The 20,853-nt window shown below is 43.8% G+C and overlaps 1 protein-coding gene across 5 annotated transcripts in view; it reads right to left on the reverse strand.

Annotated features, from left to right (window-relative positions):
• GRID1 (glutamate ionotropic receptor delta type subunit 1) overlaps window positions 1-20,853 on the reverse strand; it is a 701,884-nt gene that overhangs the window by 33,063 nt on the left and 647,968 nt on the right. For all 5 annotated transcript variants that reach the window (XM_045437900.1, XM_045437898.1, XM_045437899.1 and 2 more), the window contains one exon: window positions 10,425-10,620. In XM_045437900.1, coding sequence (XP_045293856.1) covers window positions 10,425-10,620 — 196 coding nt within the window. The remainder of the gene's footprint in view (window positions 1-10,424; window positions 10,621-20,853) is intronic.

Here is a 20,853-nt window from a genome sequence, read left to right on the forward strand (position 1 = left end):
ACTTCACTAAACAGAATACATCCCTGCTTTCTGTCCCCATAGCCTTTCCCACATTAAATCACAGCCATTTGCTGTCCTCCAGAACTCAATAGGGATACCTTAAAGAAAAAGACTAAAAGTCTCACACTTCATATTTTGAGCTTAATGAAAATGCAATACATAAATACCATGGGATGCAGCTAAAACAGTGAGCAGAGGCAAATTTACAGTTTTAAATGTTTATATTAGGAAAGAAAATGAGCAAAATTCAATGGTCTGAGTCTCAACATTAAAAAGCAAAAAGAAGTAAGAGCAAATTAAAACCAAAGTGAATAGAGGAAAATAATTTTTTTTAATTAAACAAATTTTTATTTTAGAGAGAGAGGGAGAGAACACAAGCAGGGGAGGGGCCAAAGGGGAGTGAGAGAGAATCTTAAGCAGGCTCCACGCTCAGCACAGAGCCCAATGTGGGGCTTGATCCCACAACCCTGGGATCATGACCTGAGCCAAAATCAAGAGTCAGACGTTCAACCGACTGAGCCACTCAGGCACCATTAGAAGAAAAAAAAACTTAAAAAAAAATCTGAAGTCAATAAACCATAACAACAGAGAAAATTCAATAAAGTCAAATTTGGTGTTTTGAAAGGAAAAACTATGTTTGTGGATTAGAGGAGCCAATATTGTGAAGATATCAATTTTCCTCCAAGTGATCTATAGATTCAGTGCCATAGCTATCAAAATCTCAGGCATTTTTGAAGAAATTTGACAAGATGATTCTAAAGTTTAAGTGGAAATGGAAAGGATCTATGAATACTCTTGTAAGAGAAAAGGTTGCAGGACTTATACTACCTGATTTAAGGAGTTATTAGAATTATTATAAAGCTACTGTAATCAAAACATTTTTGTATCAGCATAAGAATAGATATATAGATCAATGGAACAGAATAAAGAATCCAGAAATAGGCCAACAAATATATGGCCAGTTGATTTTCAGTCAACACATCTATTTGTTAAGTAAACACACACTTTGTTTTTGTCTTTTAGATAAATGCTAGGTCAACGGGACGCATATATGGGGAGGAAAAGTGGACCTGGACCACTTCTTTATTCCACACACAAAAAACTACCTTGAGATGCAACATAAATGTAAAACACAAATATATGACATAAATGTAAAAACTAGAAGAAAACATGCAACTTTAAGGTAGGAAACTTTCTCAGACTAGAAACCAGAAGCATTAAACCATGAAACAAAAAGCCCTGCTCTATGGGGTTTTATCAGAATTTTAAAATTCTATTCCTTGGGGTGCCTGGGTGGCTCAGTCAGTTAAGCATCCAACTCTTGATTTTGGCTCAGGTCATGATCTCATGGTTTGTAAGAGAGAGCCCTGCATCAGGCTCCATGCTGAGCATGGGGACTGCTTGGGATTTTCTCTCTCTCCCTCTCTCTCTCTGCTCCCCTCAAAATAAATAAATAAATAAATATTTTTAAAAAAATCCTATTCCTTAAAAAACACCATTAAAAAAGTGAATGGGTAAGTTACAGACTGGAACTTGATATTTGATCCTTAGTATTTGATCAAGGACTTACATCTAGAATATATTGAAAACTCATCTAAATCTATAATGAAAAGATGCAGTGCCCAGTAAAAATTGACAAAGACTCCCTGAAAGAAGCTTGAGCATACACTCCCTGAAAGAAGCTATGTGGATGGCCAATAAGCACGTGAAAGAGTGCCAGATACCATTAGCCATCATAAGAATGCCAATTAAAGGATGGAATACCCTTCACCAAGTCCACATTTTTTCCATAAGCATCTTTGCTATAGATGTCTTTGTTGCAAGCATTTCTGCCACATAACTAGTTGGTCATGAGTCACTTTTGCCATAAAAGATAAAAGAATGAAAAAGAAAAGAGGGGCATTAAAAAGCACACAATGAAACATGAAAAAAATAAAATTATTAAACAGATCCCAATTTTCCAAAAACTACGGTGCATATTTGCAACTGAGCTTTGCATTGCATTGTGAGAGCCTTTTGCACTGTTGTTTGTTCTTGGCATATTGACACATGTCCACTGATAGATGCTTCAAACTTCTATGGAAAATGTGATAGGCCAATGCTGTAATGCATTTGTAACTAAATTTTGTCATTGTTTTAACTGATCTGTCATCATTTTCTAGTGTAGTCTAGTGTGCAATCTGGCTTTGCCACTCTCTTATTTCACACTACCAGTAAGTTTTATCACTTTACTTTCTATCAAGTCAACATACAGAGTTGTCATCATCCTCTATTTTAAGACCACCATCTCTATGTGTTACTGCATAGACCACTTTGAGGGCTAGCTGGGATTTATATAGATCATTATGAGGACTAGCTAAGATTTATATAATATAAAAATGGAAAATTTTTCAATGGAGAAATGAAAGCGGACTGTCAACTGGTTATTTTATCTTTTATGTCAAAATTGCCTGATGGCCAATTAGTTATTCAGCCAAAATGTTTGCAGTGAAAATTCTTGCAGCCAGATGCCTGCAGCAGAACTACCTCGGACCATCCTTCACACCTACTAAATTGTCTACAGTCAAAAAGGCTACAACACCAAATGCTGGTTAGGATGTACAGCAACTGGAGCTTACAAGTATAGAAGTCAGGTATTACTAGTGGGAGCAGAAAATAGAATAACCACGTTGGACATGGTTAGGCAGTTCCTTACAGAGGTAAACACACATCTGCTCCATGATCCAGGAATTCTACTCTTTTGTATTTGGTAAAGAAAGATGGAAACATTTCTCTACAAAAATCTCTGTATAAAAACGATCATACAGTCTCATTCCTATTAGCCCCAAATTGGCAATGTATGTCAGCTGAAGGATGAACAAATACAATGAGGTTTGTTCATACAATGGAATACTATTCAAAACGAAGAAAGAAAAAGAAGTAGCCAGAATTGCACAGTTAAACCTCACTGCTGCTTCACTGCGGAAAGAAACTGAACACAAATACACACATTGTACACTATTCTGTTTATATAAATTACAAGAACAGGTAAATTTAATCTGTGTTACCAGAAAGTTGTAAGTAGTTGCTTCTGGGGGTAGGGAGAAGTATCCAGAAAGTGACACGAGGAAACTTCCCCAGGTGATGGAGAGTTTCTATAGCTTCTTTTGGGTGGTGATTACACAGTTGTATACAATTGTCTAAACCCATGAAACAAACACTTAGCATGTCTGCATTTTACTGTATGTCTTGTTAGAAGACTACATTCTATTTGTCTTTGTATTTTTATTATCTTCTTTTCCTAACATACAGTTTGCTGAGGTCTACTGAATGTCAACCTTATGCTTCCATGACAGACACTTTCTGCTGTATGAGTTGGTAAGCTCACAGCTAATCTGGGCAGGCTCTTCTCAGTCTCACAGACAGCTCCAAGAGGTGAATTCACTTGACCAAAGGCAAGCCACAGATTCAATTAAGTCAAAAGTGGAACTTAAATTCACCTCTCCAAACTTCTAGGCAGAAGCTATTCAAACTACATTTCTTGAACGGATGAATAAGTGAATAAATGAATGAATAAAGAGACTACCCAACTTGAAAAACGGATATAGTGCCTTTTGAGCAAGTATAAAAGCTATAGAGATGACTAGTTATCCAGTGTGAGTGTCTCAGAAGGAAGAGGCATAAAGAATCCCTGGTCTACATTGACTCGGAAGCAGAGAAAGAACAAAATATGTGTCTTAGAGTATGCCTATAAGACCCATGGCTGCTGCGGAGAGTATGTTGTTCCTTTCATTACACAGGGCTACCTAGTTTGTACCAATCCCTTTACCAGGAGTCAGACCTGCATCGAGAGTTCCTTTCATCAACTTGACCAAAACTTACTGATCACTGCACCTAGCATCTCCCAAATACAAAGGAGTATCATTCCTTAGAAACTTCTTTCCCCTCCTCAGTAGGAACTTCCAGCATGCCATGGAACCAGGATGCTTCCTCACTTTGCTCCCTCCAAATGAAGAGCACTGTGGGCCACCAAAGTTCCTTGACCTCCCCTGGAATGCTGCAGTCTTTCTGGAGACCTCAAGAAGGACTTTCCTGTCACCCTGTCCTTTTCTTCCATGGGGTACAGTCCCTGACATTGAGCAGGGAGTACGTGCAATGGGAGAAGCCCTTGTCATAGAGCAGTGAGCAAGGTGAAGGGATAAGATTCAGGTGCTGATGGGTGATACCCAATCTGGTCCAGGGTAAGCATTAGATCAGCATGGAAATAAATAAGATTTGTGGGCCTTTTTCTTCCTGAATTTGCATTCACACTTTATGACCTCAACGATATTTACTGAGTGGAAAAAACCACCTTCTGTTACAACTGCTGGACTCAAAAGCTACTTCCCTCTGAAAAATACTATCTCTAGCCACAGGGTCTGAAACAAGCTACTTGTCTATCTATTCAAAGAGCTCGATGAGCAGTGAAGATTGACATTTGAACCATAAACACTGTATTCTATTTGACAGTGTTATTAAATATTAGGTCTGATTTATGGAAAGGCTTAAGAAATTGACAGTCCAGGTCAGCCCTGGCTCTGCACCGAAATTGGGTTATGCTGGATGTTACTTGATAGTGTTGATCAAACTAAAGGAAAAAAAAATCCACTAACAACATTCAAGTCTGATTTCATGTGACAAAGTTATTACCATATAAATTTGAACCACTTGTTAGCCCAATTCTGCATCTCAAAATTTCTCTAATTGATATTCTTAGTAGTTTGGAAATCAAAAGATAAATCCAGAGACTTAGAAAACCTTTGCTAGGGCTTGGAAGGACAGTAAGGCTTTTAAAAATGAATGTCAGGTAAACGTCTTGTTACTTTAGTGTAAAAGAGGAAGGGAAATAAAAGCATGAGTAAAGAGTATGCAAGGGGAAGAGACACACTGAGATACAGAAATGGGAATGTCACCCCGTGGGAAGAGGCAAGGTTGGAGTGAGTCTTGGCTTGGATTGTGCCATGGCTTACTCAGGTCCGTGTGACTTTGAGCAAGCCACTTCACCCCTCTGTGAGGGGGATCCCTCAGGTCCCATTTCTACACGATGTAGATAATGATAATCAAGTTCTGTTTATGACGAGAAGAATTGTATATGTAGATCCTCTGGCACAGTGCCTGAAACACAGAGACTGCTCAACAGATTTCCGGGGAGACTAGGCCAGGCCAAGAGCAGAGCTGGGTCCTGGTGGAGTGAGGGAGAAGTCCCTGGGCCACCAGAGTTAGACCTGAAGAGGACAAGAAAGGACAGTGTGTAGGCAGATGACACACCACTAGATGGTATAGAGATAAGAGGATATATTACTAGATATGCCTACGTGCAACTGGGTGGCCTAGAGCTAGGTGATGTGTTACCGCATGTGCCTATGGGCTGTTAGATGATGGACAGCTAACAGATGGTCTCCTTACTTGCTGTGCTCATGCACTCTTAGATGATATAGAGCCATATAATGAGTACCTGGATATGTGTATGTGCTTTTAGATGACATAGACCTAGGGGTGGTATCCCTGACACACCTGTTACTCTAGACCAGGGGTCCTCAAACCTGTTCTGTAAAGGACCACATCATATCTATTTTAGGCTTTGGAGATGATATGGTCTCTGTTACAACTACTCAACTCTGTTGAAGTAGTAGGAAAGACACCACAGATAGTTTGTAAATGAAAGAACGTGTCTGTGTCCCAATAAAACTTCATTTACAAAAATAGGCAGTGGGCAAGATTTAGCCCATGGACTGTAATGTTGCTGACATCTGGTCTACTCTTTGCTCAGGTCTGACAGGAGCAGGTGGCTGAGAAAAATGAAGGCAGCTTCTTTCCTCTTGAGGACCAGCAGGGTTGCTTTCCTAAGAGAAGGCTATTAAGAGACAAGCCTGAAAGGGACCCTGGAGTTATTTTCCTTACCCCTCCCATCGAGAAGTCCATGGAGGGTAACCAACTGATAGTACTGATGGCACCAACTACATTTCAGATTTATGTGTCTCTGCTCAGTCAAACAGTAAACAGATGACTCATTTAGGGACAACCCAGTATTTATTGGGACTTACTGGGTGCCAGGCAGGTCTGTTATAAAAACTGTATGCTGTGGGTTCTTAGTAAATAAATAAAACTTCCTTCCCCTTACAAATCCCTTCCTGTTCTCTCCACCAGGGCCTGGAAAGGGCTGCCCCTCCTTGTCTGAGTGGCCACCAGCATGAAGGAAAGGGTCACAGAGGTGGGGCAACCATGACATAATCCCTTTCCCTGGTTCTGATACTGTGGAAAAGTAATCACCTCTTGCTAAGCAATTTCCCACCTAAATTGGTTTCAAGTCATTAAAATCTGCAGCATTCCCAAGGAAAAAATAATCGCAGCTCTCTGAGGTTACCCTCCACACCAAGCTCCTTGACTTTAGTAGCAATTAGACATCACTCCACTACCAAGTACTCTCCAGAAATGGAGCCAGAGCCACCAAAGAGTAACTGGAAATTACAAGTGAGGTCATCCTCCCTTTGCTTAAGGAGTTTCTGGCAATGTCCCTTGGGGGTATCCCCTCCTCACCTTTACCAGGCTGCCTGTGCTGCACAGAAGCAGGCTCTCCTTGGCTGGATTTCTCCTTATAGCTCCTGAATTCAGGACATGAACCTCACTTGGGACATGGTCATCCCCAGCCTGGTCTGCAGCAGGTGGGTGGGATTCACAAGGTTTCCAAAGCTGTAGCCTGGGGTTGGGGGTGGGGTGGGGCTTGAGGGGCAGCTCCATAGGGACAAGAGATGGGAAGAGATTCAGACAAGCATTGAGGTGCAGGAGCCCCCCAAACAGGCACATGAAGAGGACCTGAGAGCAAATCTGAGCTCTCCTTCCAGTAAAAAATGCAGCACACTCCATTTTCTGACAATACCATAAACTTACTTTTATGACACTAGTTATAAAACCCTTAACATTTGTCTAGTGCTGGCAGTTCAGTTTTTTCTTAAAGATCCAAATGCAAGAGAGAGATTTGTGACCCCAAAGCTGGTTTGGGGTTTATAAAATGAAGGTGTCATAAAAGTAACACATCCTATGTACTGGAAAAAGATTAGATTCTGTGCCACGAAGCTATAGGCATTTATAAGGCATCCTTTATTTGCATCTTCCACTACTCACATTTTTTTACATTGTTTTATTCATGAGATAAGACCCTAAATATTACCAGAGGGTGAATGATTTCCAAAGTGCCAGCAATGGGCTAGGGGTAAGTAGGATGACAAGTAAATATTTCCCTGATGACCCATCTCCAGATTTATCACCCTCCAGAGGGCTCTATGGTGGTGTTTGCTGTCTTATGGCACACCGGGAACAATACTAGGCAGGTTTGGAGGCTTGCAGAGACAAAAGGGCCTGACATCTGTGGGAGCCAAACTCTCCCTGGCTTGGTCAGGACTCACTCATTTGGAAGGGAAGGGAGGTGCACAAACTAGGATTAATCACCTGAACCCTTGGGTCAGGACACCCATCCTTTTGTCCAGGAATGACCCCCTTTTTAATTACCTCATTAGTTATTTATTATAATGAGAAATGAAAAAAAAATTTAAAAACCCCGTGAATCTAAAGCTAACGCTGACCTTGACTTGCGATTCAATCATTTGCTTTTCTCCTCCCTGTTGCTCTGCCTCTCCCATGTATTTGAGCCACTATCATGAATTCTGTATTTTATCATTACTTTCGATGTGTGTATGCGTGTGTTTTATACATTTTACATGGGTATTAAGTCGTATGTTGCTTTCTATTCATTGATCCATATGAAACTGCCTTGAACGCTTTTTCTGACTCAATGTTATTCTGCTAAGATTCATCCATGCTATTACATGAAGCTGTAGTCCATTCATTTCATTGCAGGTCATATTTTTTTTATCTTGGTAAAGCTCATTTGGATGGTTTCCAGGGTTCTGACTATAAGCAATGCTACCCTGACCTTTCTCACTTCTGAAGTGCAGGCAGGAGTTTCCTTTGGGTAGATACACAGGCGTGGTATCACTGGGTCATAGGGTATGTGGATGTTCTGTTTTATAAGAGAATAACAAACTCATTTCCAAAGTGGTTGTACTGGGTACACTCCCACCAGCAATTAACCACCTGTTACTCCCGTCCTCTCCACCACCTCTCATTTTATACAGGTCTAATTGGTGTAAAATGATATACCTTTATGTTCTTGATTTGCATATCCTAGACCACTAATGATTTTGAATATCTCCTCCTATAATTACTGGCCATATGCATTCCCTCTTCTGTGAAAGGCCTGTGTAAGTCCTATGCCCATTTTTCTGTTAAGCTGTTTGAATTTTTCTTACTTTTATAAAAGTTCTTCCTCTCATCTTGATATTAATCCTACATTGGTGATAACACGTTGTAAATATCCTCTCCCAGTGTGCGACTTGTCTTTTTATTTTCTTTAAAGTGTCTTACGACAAATGGAAGTTTAATAAAGTCAAAAGTAGCCATCTTTTCTAAGAAGTACTTTTTGTAGCACTGTTGCAATGAATCTTCATAAAAATGCTATATGGATGGGAGTATTGACTGTCTATGAGAGACAAAGAAAGCAGAGAGCGGAAACTCAAAGGCCATTTGGCCCAGGCCTACATTCATAAAAAGCCTTAAGTCAACCTTGTATTCATTACTTCCAAATGAGGTCACCTACAACCACAGAGAGTCACTTATTAGGGATGAAGGAAGACCTGGCAGCTCGAGGTTAGAGTGCCATCCTTTGTAAATCACTAAAAACAAAGAGATTTTAATAAATCTCGTAAGCATGGGGATAGCATATTTACATTGCAGCCTATTATTTTTGTTAAGGTATCACTTGGTTCAACGTAAACATTCAAAATTTACCATAACATATAATTTTGAAAATTTTACCTTTTAAAAAAATTTTTTTAAAATGTTTTTATTTATTTTTGAAGGAGAGAGAGACAGAGCATAAGTGGAGGAGGAGCAGAGAAAGAGGGAGACACAGAATCCGAAGCAGGCTCCAGGCTCCGAGCTGTCAGTACAGAGCCCGACGTGGGGCTCGAACTCACAAACCGTGAGATCATGACCTGAGCCAAAGTCAGATGCGTAACTAACTGAGCCACCCAGGCACCCCTGAATATTTTACCTTTCTAAGGAGACCTCCAAAGGGCCTCTCTCAACTCTGAGAGGTTCCAGACAGGAAGAGCAGTGTGCTCCATTTCACATAGTTGGTTAGTACAGAGCTGGCATTCACACCCAAGTGTGTCAGGCTTCAGAGCCCAGATGCTTTCTACTGTTTCACGTGGCTACATGACAAGGAGAAGCCATCATGAGCTAACTGTTCTGTGAGAACAGAAGGGAGAAGAGGAGATGTTGAGGCAGGGTGGAATGCCCGTCTGCTCAGAGGTGGGAGTCCTAGCCACAGTGCACGTCTTTCTTACACCATTCACCAGGGACCTCCGGGACAGTAGGCACCGCATGTGAGGGTCACTGGATAGCAGGACACTACCACCAGTAGCATCCTTAGAGGACACCTGCCTTCATCCTACCATCTTCCTCCTCACTGACCCCTAGGGGCTTTGCAGCATACAGTGGGTAAATGCCAAACACAGCGTGGAACCCCAGGCATCAGGACCTAACTAGGAGTGTGACCCCACATCTCTGATCCTCACTTGTACAATGGGATAACAATGATTAATTCAGGCCATTGTGGGCAATTAAATGAAATAAATGAGCAGAGTCTAACCCACTGCCGAAGAATGACGGTTGCTACTATGTCCTTCTTCTCTCTGGCCCTGGCTTCCTCGCTCCCTGCTCTCTGTCAGTTTCCCCCACTATGGCCTCCATCCTAGGTTTGCTGTCCTCACCACCATCCCCTAAGAACACCTCTTTTCCAAAGCACAGTTCCACAGACAGGCCCAACTGGCCAGCCCTTGCTCTGGGCCTTCTGCCCCTTAGGTGTGGTCTTCCCCTTTCTAACCCCCGGCTGCCCATAGTGTGCTCACCCTCTCCTCAACCTTGTCCCTTCAGTCCCTCCACCTCTTAACTGGTCCTCAGCTTCTGCTTTTGCTGAGTATTCTCGCTTGGGATAGGCAGGCTCCTCAGGGTTACCATCCTATGGGCCCATGAGGAAGGAGGTCCATATGTGGGGGCTTACTCTGCCTGCTCTTCACTGACCCTTTGGAAACTTAGAATATACTTAATGAGCAGCCCCTCTGCTTCTGTTGCCAAGAATGGGCATCTACCTAAAGAATGTGTGCATCTCCTATGGACACACAGATGCCTGTGAGAAATTTCTATCAAATTGGCTGAAGATGAATCACCCTGTAGATGACAGGGCTACTCAAAGGAGTTGCTCTGAGAAGGTGTCTCCTACGTTGGAGACAATGGTGCCCACAGCCAGTCATAGCACACATGTGGCTAGGTGGCCAGCTCTCACCTACCTTCCTGATGCCTTCCGAAGGACTGGACACACAGTTGTCAGCCCCTCCATTCTTGCTGATGGTCCTCCAGAGTTCAGCAAATGTGCTGTCTTGTTCCAGGGGGTTGGTGCCCTTGGCTCGGAAGTACTCATACACAGCAGAATCCCGGACGGTACCGTAAGACATATCAACTTGTTTGGAGAGGTCCTGGAATGTCCTGAAATGCAAAAAGGCAGTGAGGCATGTGTACATGTTGCACACTGCAGGGATATAAATGGGCTGTAAAGTCCTCCTGAAGACTGAGACCAGCTGTGGCCCACTATCCACATTCATCACTTCCAACTTCAAATAGCTCGAGTTCCTCAGCCCAGAGCATGACTTATCAGGGCCTAATTCTACCACAGTTATGTTTCTTCAGTGTAGATTAATTCAGTAAGGTTATTGAATACCTCAAACCAGGTCCTGTGCTGAGATCAAGGGACAAAAGGATGAATAAGACATCATCCCTGCCCTCAAGGAGCGTCTAGTCTAGCCAGAGAAATATATAGACAGACAATCACAATAGAGGAGACAGGGCAACACGGGAGGCTGGATACTAAAGGTCTCCAACTCCAATGCCTACGGCACAGGAAGGAAATACATGTTGGCAACATGGATGATGATGACTAGTCCCTGACACTTAGAACTGGTGTGGGCAGAGGCACACACTCTGCTGGTGCCAGTGAATATGCATGTCCCCTCCAAAACTTGTGGCTCTTCTAGAGTTCCACCCATTGTTGCACTTTGAGCATTACCCCTCAGTTTTCCTTCTAATAAAGAAAGAAAACTGGATTTTTATATGAATTCTCTTGATTTTTAGGTGCTAAGTATTATTGAAAGATGGTGGAGATAAATCAAAGCATTTCCAAGAGCCTTGGGTTTATTGTACATGAAGGAGAAGCAGGTAGTTCAAGTCAGGTGCATGTTGGAGGCGGGGAGTGCATTGGGAAGGCCCACCAGCAGATGTCTGAGCTAGGGGTCAAGGAGAGGCTTTCTTGGGGGTAGGAAAATAGTCAGACCAGGAAGGACCAATTGGCAGGAAGTTCTCACTTGCCTTAAGTGAGCATCACCTGGTTCAGTGCGTTGAGAGAATGCCACATATAGAATAAACTGGCAAAAAAAAAATCCCCAAATGCTTTGTGGTGAGCCAGCCTCTCTCTCCAGGCTCCAACTAAATCACTCTTTATTTCTCTTCTGGAAATCTGTTTCTCCTTTGTAACAACAAGGATCATCATCCCCACTTCTCCATGAGTCACCATTTCCACGAGGAGATCCCATCTTCTCGACCTGATCTACCCAGCCCTCCATCTTCTGGTCTCATCTCCAGCTGCTGCCCCTGCCTCCATGCAACTCCACAGCCAATGCTGAAATGAGAAATCCCACACAGTCCCCATCTATGGCACCAGACCATGGTGCTTCCTCAGCTTGGAACCCGTTTATCTCACTCATCCACCAGATATTCTTCTGCAGACACCCTGAAGATATGGGTGCCTCCCTTCCCCATGTGAAGCTATCACCTCCCTGTGCCATCTCTATACCTTGTATGGTTTCTATGGCTGCATAATATCACTGTGATTTGAGAGAACAGCATCCCAGAGTGAGAGGAAGCAACATCTCTGGAGTCCAACCACCTGCCTTACCTCCTGGCTCCACCAGCACTGATACCGCAGGACTGGCAGGTTAGCTAAACTCTCCGTGCCTCAGTTTCCGAAACACTTAAAACAGGGCTAGAAGTAGAGCTTGTGGCAGAGGGCTACTGTTAAGACTAAGTGAAATAATGTGTGTTTAGCTTGTAAAGCAGCGCCTGACGCAAACTGAGTGGCCGGTAACTAGTAGCAATTATTCTGCATGGTAGACTATAGGAATCTGGAGGACTAGAGCTGAGGCAGCCTCCTTTTTACATCCATGGCACTGGATCCAGGGCTGACACCAGTCTTCACAACATGCACACAGAGGAGCCAAAAATGGGTGCTTCTTCCTGCTTTGGAGATGCACTCCATGGAGTTCCTTTAGGCCCTGCTACATGGCCCAGAAACAGAGCTCAGTGTTTGTTTCAATACATTACAGATGAAAGGAAACACAAAATAACAAATTCGATGAAGAAATCTTTCTAATTATTGTTCATTATTTATATCTAATTGAAGCAAGATGTTCCTTTGCTTGAAGGGCCCCAAGGGTTGTAACTCTGTCGTAATTTGCCTGTAATGAAAGGAAGGGGGGATCTTTTTTCCCACGTTTTTTATTTTTCTCATGGTAATACAAACAAACACAAGGCTTTGATGAATGGGAAACATCAAGATGAATTACACAGTTGAGTCTAAATACTGAACTGCTCTAAATTACTGCAGTTTCCATGAGTATGGAATGAATGCGTAACTGCCAAGGAGCTCAGCACTACTGTTCCATCCCCACATTTGAAATGGAGATTTCCTCTCGCCTCTTAGTATTTATTCATGACGGTGCCCCTGGCCAGAGGCTCGGGGATCATCTCTGGATGACAAGTAGGCAGCCCAAATGTTTATGGCTTCATGTCCATTTCTGTCCCAGAAGACCTCACTGCTCCCGCCCCCAAACACCACCTCCTTTTGCTGTGCCAGCCTCATGGCTCAGCCCCATGGCCTCCATATATCATCTTTCATAGCCATGAGTCCATGCAGAGGGATCTCTCCTATCTCAGATGCACACACGCTCTTTCAAGGAAAGTTTCCAAGCTCACTAACATGGCCAGCACACAGTAGGTACTTCCACCATACTTCTGTGTAAATAACACTATCAAAACATTCAGAGGTTTAGGCAGGAGGACTCCACTCTTCATACACCAAAGCCGTCATTTCCTTGGGGCACTCATCCTCTCATCAGTTTTGAAAGGGGGAGGAATGAAAGAGTATAGGAGCAATGGGCCAACCAGGCTCCGAGCCAACACTGGCAGTCAGGGAAAGACAGATGTGCACATCAGATAGCACACCCATCTGAACAAGCAAGGGATGCTTAGCTTGGAGAAGGCACCACTAACACACTTAATTTAGAGACTATTTTGTTTCTCAAAGTAGTCTCTTCAGCAATGACTTCTAGAAAGTGTCCCTGCACCCTCAACACAGAGAGATGAAGATCTGCCCATCACTGGTGCTATCTCTATAAACCTCAATCATGCATGCTGACAACTGGTTAGAGTCATTCAAGCAGTTGTCCCACCAACAGCTGCTGAATAGCCACTTGGTAAGGCACTGTGGCACACACAGCAAGGAATGAATGGCAGGCATCCTCATGGGGTTCACAGTGAGGGATGGGAGAATGGTCAGAGGAGTAAAACAGTAGTCACTAAACAACATGAGAGGGCTGACATAGAGCTCTGGCATGGGGGACCCTGGAAGCAAAGGGGAGGTGCAGCTGGCTAGGGCCAGAGCTAAGGAAAGGCTTCGTAGAAGAGAAAATGTTAACTGAGCCATGAAAGATGGGTAGAGGTAGCTAGATGGAGAATCAAGGGGTAAGGTGTTCCATTAAGAAAAGATATGACTGGAGAAGGCCCTGGTGGTCCATCTGGAACACACACCATGGGGCAATCCATATCAGCTAACACAATGCAGTGTTGGAATCATACAGATATGGGTGTGAATCCTGCCTGTGGATACCTTAGCTATTTGAGGTAGACCAGTAGTTCTCGAAGAATGGTCCTCAGAGTCACAGCATCAGCAACACCCAGGGCCCTTAAAGAAATGCAAGTTCTTGGGCCTATCCCAGTACTACTGAATCAGAAACTTAGGGGTGGTACTCAGCAATCTATATACTTTTGCAGCCCTCCAGGTGAGTGTGGTGCATGTGCAGGTTTCAGAATCACCTACTGAGACCCTAGTTTTATTCACTCATACTTTTCTCACAAATTTGGTGAAGATTAAGGATCACAGACATAGGTCTGGTGCATGGTCAATGTTTAAAAATGGTGGCCCTTCTGTTAGGCTGTCAATAAGTGGTTCAAATGGTCAAAACAGAGAACAATATAAAGAACGAATCAGGGTTGGGGCTGGGATGGTCACACCTGGATGGAAGCAACCGAGGACAGGCAGCTTTTTTAGACTTTTCTAGGTTCATGAGATCGAAGCCTGTCTTGGCATCTGCCCATTTGCCTTCCTAGTAAGAGGCCTGTGGTCCAGTTTCTTGCTTCCATGTTATTGCCAAGGTACATGCAAATTCCTCCTCATCAGCATCCAATGGGTTGCCTTGTGAACAGTACACATTTTAGGTACCCAGGATGCCTAGAGTGACAACCTGAGGAATTCTGAATCCAGAGTAAGCATGGAGACACCAAAACTCCTTTGGCAGGTCATATGGACCCTTGTTTTTGTGAACCATGATGGGAACTGCCTAGCAGAGGTTTTTCCTGAGAAATTAGTAAATGCCTGGGTGAGGGAAGCTTCTGGGGCGGGATGTCTTTATTTATTTATTTTTATTGAAGTATAGTTGACGCACAATGTTACATTAGTTTCAGGTGTATGACATAGTGATTCAACAACTCTATGCATTAGGCTATGCTCACCACAGATGTAGCTACCACGTGACACCATATGCTTTTATAACACCATTGCCTGTATTATGGAAGGAAGTCTTTAAAAGAATCTTCCCCAGGCTGCCCTGTCTGGGTTTGCATTCACTAATGAAGTGCCACATTGCAAGCATGCACATTCTGCAGCTGACCCTGGCTCCCTGTAGTCTACTGCCTATCTCCTTACTTTTTCATCTTTCAACAACCTGTAGTATTGGAATCCTTCCATGGCAAGGCTTAGCCTTTCCTCCAAGCCTACTTTTGAGCCTGTACCTTTCACTCAGTTGTGTCCTATGGAAACTGAGTTTGAGACCAATGGGAGATGCTTCTTTATATCTCCTGGCCCGGATGCTAATTTTGGGAGTCTCCCCTAGCTGAAAGCATAGCTGACTCCTACAAACACACCAGACTGCCTTGCAGAAAGACTTTGCAAACATCCTTTGTCTCTGAGAGCAGTTTCCTCCAAATAAACATGCACACGCACTTTCTGGAAGTCCCACAACATCTCCTTCAGCTGTGGCCAAGGACAGTCTACCCAGCTCGGCACCACCTTCCTCCCCATACCTTTCTCCATAAATCAATCTTACTATTTCCTAGATACGTTTTCATTAACAAAGAGATAAATGTGTTTGCCACATGAAAAAAATCAATAATACAGAATTTATAAATACATCTTTGCATGTTACAGAAATATTTATGTTAGCAATGGAGATAAATACACTTGTAACAGGAGCAGAATCAATATACAGTATATGTAAAACAGATTTTAACAACTGTGGGCTTGCCATAATCACAGTCCTGGTAAATCTAAATCCCAAAGCCCTATTATTCTTCCTTAAAAAAGCAAAGAAAGTAGTGGAGTGACCCAAAAGGCATGGGAGGGTGGGGACGCTCATCCTAATGTGAAGCTGCATGAACTAAAGCCCACAGATGCCTTGACGATCATCCCAGCAGCCTCCTTTTTCTATTGCTTTTGTCTGACTCTACAGGAGATGACGCTACCTGAGTCATTTGGGATGGCCTGGCTGGGTTTCCACAGGCTGCTTGCAGGACCCGTGCTCTCAACTCCCCACCATTTCTCTGCCCCTCCTCAGTCTCTTCACCAGAGCTTCCCCCTGTGCCTCCAGTCTCTCTGGTTCCTCTCTCATGCAGTGTTCTCCTACCCGAGGCTTTGCCACCTTTCCTGGTCTCTCCTCCCCCACACCTGGGGCCATTAAGGTGGACAGGACCTCAGAAGAAGGTTGACATACTCTGAGATGCCTGAAAGGCTCTGAAAGGCTTCACAGGTGTCTTCATGTTTCCACTGATTCATCCCAAAACACCTTTTCTAAGCATCTGCTTGTGTCGAGCACTGCTGTAGGTGAGGGATACAGCATGAACAACACCAAGTTCCTGCTTCTGGGGCATTTATGTGGTAGAGGTAGGGAGACAGAAACAAACATATGAACAACAACAAAAACAGATGGAATGCCGGGGTCAGCACGCTTTCTGGAAAGGGACAAATTTTACATATGTGGGCAATAAGGGCCACATACCAATCTGTCACATATCCCTTGGTTTTGTGTGTGTGTGTGTGTGTGTGTGTGTGTTTTAGAACACTTTAAAAATGTTTCAAAAAAGAAAAACAGTGTAGTTTGCAGGCTGCTTATGTGGCCTGTGGGGGCGTAGTCAGCAGACTTCCAATGTCATGTATCCAGTGATCAAAAGTACTATGAAGATTAATAAAGCAGAGTAAGAATTATGGAAAATAATGGAGGACGAGATTAGATCAAGGGTGTAGGGGGTGTTTTAGCCACTGGAGTTCACACTGAGGGCATGTACTTCTCCAGCACTTTGAGGGTGCCCTTGTGGGTGGGACAAGACCTGGAGAAGCTGTGCCTTCCAAGAGCAGAGGCTGGCAGGCTGGAAATCTGTCTTCTCCTCAGGAACAGCACCCTCAACATTTGCCAGGGCCCATCATGGAAGCTTGGGGGAAGGTGAGGCGGGGGCATCACACACACTCTTTTGTATCCAGTCAGTCATAAGAGTGACTGCAGTTCTGAATCCCAGCTGGGGAACCCTCTGAGGACATTAACGACCCATGAGGATGAGGGTGGCGTAGCTCATGACAGGAAGACACGAACTTATAGGATACAGGAGGCCACAAAGCCCTTCTTCAAACGTGAGCCCTGGGGCCAGCCACAGAGGGCCTGGCATGTACTGAGTACCCAGCAGAGCCACACTCCTCTCCCTCCCCAACCTTCCCTCCACCCTGCTTTCTTTCCATATTCTATGTTTTTGAACGCTATGGAAATAAAAAGATGCCCAAACTAAACTGCTAGGAAAAAAATATATTTGTATACAGCCAATCTGCATTCTGGTAAAAAGTAACCATTAATAAATGTAAATAAATATAGGAATAAACACAGGGGGAATAAGCCCTGAACAGTTGTGAGATTTCCACTTTTTACAAATGTGTTTCTATAAAATTTGCATTTTTAATTACATTGTAAACAGAACGCAAATCCTTAAAAATTAAAAATCCTTCTGCTACCTAAGTGACAGCTCTGGGCCTTGGGAACTTAACTGTGTGCTGTCCTTGTCCTCCGTGTCCACCCCCTCTGCCAACTGCCCAGCATGGTCCAGATGCACTGCGAGGAGAGGGGCTCCTCTCCTACCTCATCAAATACCTGCCCTCTGGCTATGAGAAGCAGGCTCCAAGGGGCTCTGATAGTTGTATCTTCAGTCCCCAGAACAAGATGAAAATGCCCAGCCTAACCCGGAAAGGCCTCAGCCATCCTGAGCATCCAGAGCCCATTAGGACTGAGGCTCCCTCACCAAGGCAGTCTGAAATTTCCCTCATGGGTGCATCTTCTGGATTGAGCTCAGGTCTGGTACCCTGGCAGCCAAAGTTTCTGAAAGGAAGGCATATGTGGTCATGTGTTTCAGATTTGGGAAACTCAGTCTGGACCCTGTAAGTGAGCAGGGCTCAGTGACAGGTCCTGAGGGATGGGCTGTGAGTGTCACCTCAGCCTGGGTCAGATGCTGCTGAGCCGGGTAGCAAACTGAGGCCCTGGCATGTGTCAGAGGCTGAATGTCCATATCTTCCACTAAGTCAAAACCAGGGCAATACCATTGGCAAAAGATGCTCAGTCTCGAAGCCTCCTGCATTCCAGATCCATCGTCTCTAGCCTCTTCTCAGGCCTCCAAGCCTTCCTCATTATCTGTCCACCATGCTGTGCCCTGCCTTCCTCATTGGACTAAAACCCACCCGCCCTCCAGGAATCATTTCAGCTGACATCTCCAGTAGGAAGAATAGATCCTCCTGGATCCAGGCCCCATTTTTGTGTTCCCAGGGTAGCCTATCTTTGCATCTACCCCTTTGGACTTCATGTGTCCATCAACATGTCTGCTCCCCACCTCAACAGTGAGCTCCCTTGGGGCTGGACTCTGTCCATGTCCAGATCCCTGTCACTCCACATATGGTCTGACAGACAACAGGTGCTGATTTTGTGTTTCCTGAAAGAATCAATTCTGGTTTAAAACAACTCTGTGCTTATAGCTGAATATGATGGAGAAAAAAAATATCCAGGCTGGATACCAGCACAGTGATGGGTCTAACTTTAGAAGCACAACTGCTAACCTCAAGTAGACCCTCATGCAGCCTGGTGTGCTTCCAAACTCCCCTGCCCAATTCATCCTCTCACTCTCTTAGATGACTCTCAGACCATGACCCCACTTCCCATTTATTAAGACAGTAGATGCAATCAGTAGAGAACTTTGCTTCTTTATAAAGAACTTTCTTTCCTAAAACCACTGAATACCTGCCGGCCCAACTTTTAAAATGGTGGTCAGTCCTTGCTCCTATTTCTGTCATACTGTGTCTGTCTCCTGGAGCCCACACTTCCTTGCCTTCTCAAATACATTGCCCTTCCAGTTGTCACCTCTGTCTCCAACATCATGAAATTGCCTCTCTCTACGGATCATTTCCATCGGCATGAAAACACATACATCTTCTATCTTTAAAAACAAAACAAAACAAAACAAAACCCCAAAAAACAAAAACTCGTTCTTTGAAATCATACCCTTCTCCAACCACTCTCCAGTTCTTCTGGAGAGTCATCTATGTTAAGAGTCTCCATTTCTCTGTTCCCATTTTTCATGAACCTACCTTGGTTAAGTTTTCATTTCAGCACTGAACTGAAGCTGTTTTTGTCAAAGTCATTGATGATCTCCCAAATATGGTGGCCGTTTCCCACTCCACAATCTACCCCAACCAGCAGAATTTGACAAACTTGATCACTCTGTCCTTCCTGAAGACATTCCCTCATTTGGCTTCTGGACATCACTCTTAGTTCTCTCACCTTGCAAGTGCCTCCTTATTCCTCTCCTTTCTACTTCTTCTCTTCCCACACTCTGAATCTTGGGGTGTCCCACGTGCAGCCAATAGATTCCCTCTCTTCTCTAGTGACATCCCTTTCACCATGATTTGGTCAAGTCAGTTGGCTGTAAATACATCTATACATTGATGCCTCCAGTGGACCACCCCAGCCCTGACCCACCCCATTGACTCTAGGCAACTGCCCACACCTGACAGCTCCATCTGGATGGCTAATAGGTCCCTAGACAGAACACGTTCAAACCCAAGCTCTTGAATTGTGAACCCCAAAATCTACCAGCAAACCTGTTCTTCCTCTACTTTGTCCATCTCAGACAAACACTATTTTCTGAGATGCTGTGGACGAAAGCTTTGGAATCATTGCTGTTCCTCTCTTCCTTGCATATCTCACATATTAACTTAGCATATTTGCTCTCTTCTATCATCGAGAGATCCAGAAGCAGATGCTTTCTTATCACCTTCACCATGCACCACTCTGTGTCTTATGTGGATACTGAGATCATCTCCCTAATGGTCTCCCTGTCTCCACCTTTAACTCTACAATATTCCTCAAGGGAATAGGTGGAATGATCGTTTCAATATCTAAGTCAAATCATGTCACCTCTTCGCCCATAACCCTCCGATTGCTTCCTATCTCTCAAAGAAGCATCCAAATCCTCACAAGGTCTGAAAAGTCCCACATGGTCAGAACCTAACACCTCTGCTCTCACCACAATGGCTTCCCTGCCTTCCTGCCTTGGGATTTCTGTAGCTGTTTTCCCCTCAGCCTGATATACACTTCCCTCACATCTTTAATTGGCTCACTTTCTCAGTGTCTTGTGTCTCTGATCAAATGTCACCCTCTCTGTGAGGCCTTTGCTGACAACCCTATATAAAATACCACCCGTCTTAAATTATATGATAAAAGCAAAGAAATATATCACAGGCTTTTGAATGTCAGTTCTCCCCCTGGAATGGGACTTGGTTGTTTGGTTTATTGCTATATCACCAGTGCCTACAACTGCATGACCACATCATCCTGGTTTGCACAGGGCAAAGAGATTTCCTGGGACATAGGACTTTCAGTGCTAAAACTAGATAAGTTCCAGCCAAATTGGGATAATTTGCCTCCCTACCTACAATACTGCCTGGCACTTAGTAGACACTCTAATAAACATGGGTTATTATGTGCATGAATAATATATTAGTGAATTCATTTTTATCACTTTCCAAATGTGTAGGTTGTATATTGTATTGGAAAGGTCTTTTTCTTGAGTTGACCAGTCTCCTTTCAGGACAGGTGTGGGCTAGTCATCTGCAAAGAAACAGACATAATGATGGCTTGAGAGCTTAAACAGAAGAACTGTAGCCTTGGGCCAGGAAACACAGCACAGAGCTATGTGGTCAGAGCTATCCCAGGAACCAATCACCAAGGAGCTCAGGGATGGGGCCGGGTACTCCCCAGCCTTCCTCCTCAGGGTACTGAAGCTTCAAGATCCAGTTTCTTTGTGGATTTA

Source organism: Leopardus geoffroyi, chromosome D2, assembly GCF_018350155.1.
Source record: "Leopardus geoffroyi isolate Oge1 chromosome D2, O.geoffroyi_Oge1_pat1.0, whole genome shotgun sequence".
In the NCBI taxonomy this organism is placed as follows: Eukaryota; Metazoa; Chordata; class Mammalia; order Carnivora; family Felidae; genus Leopardus; species Leopardus geoffroyi.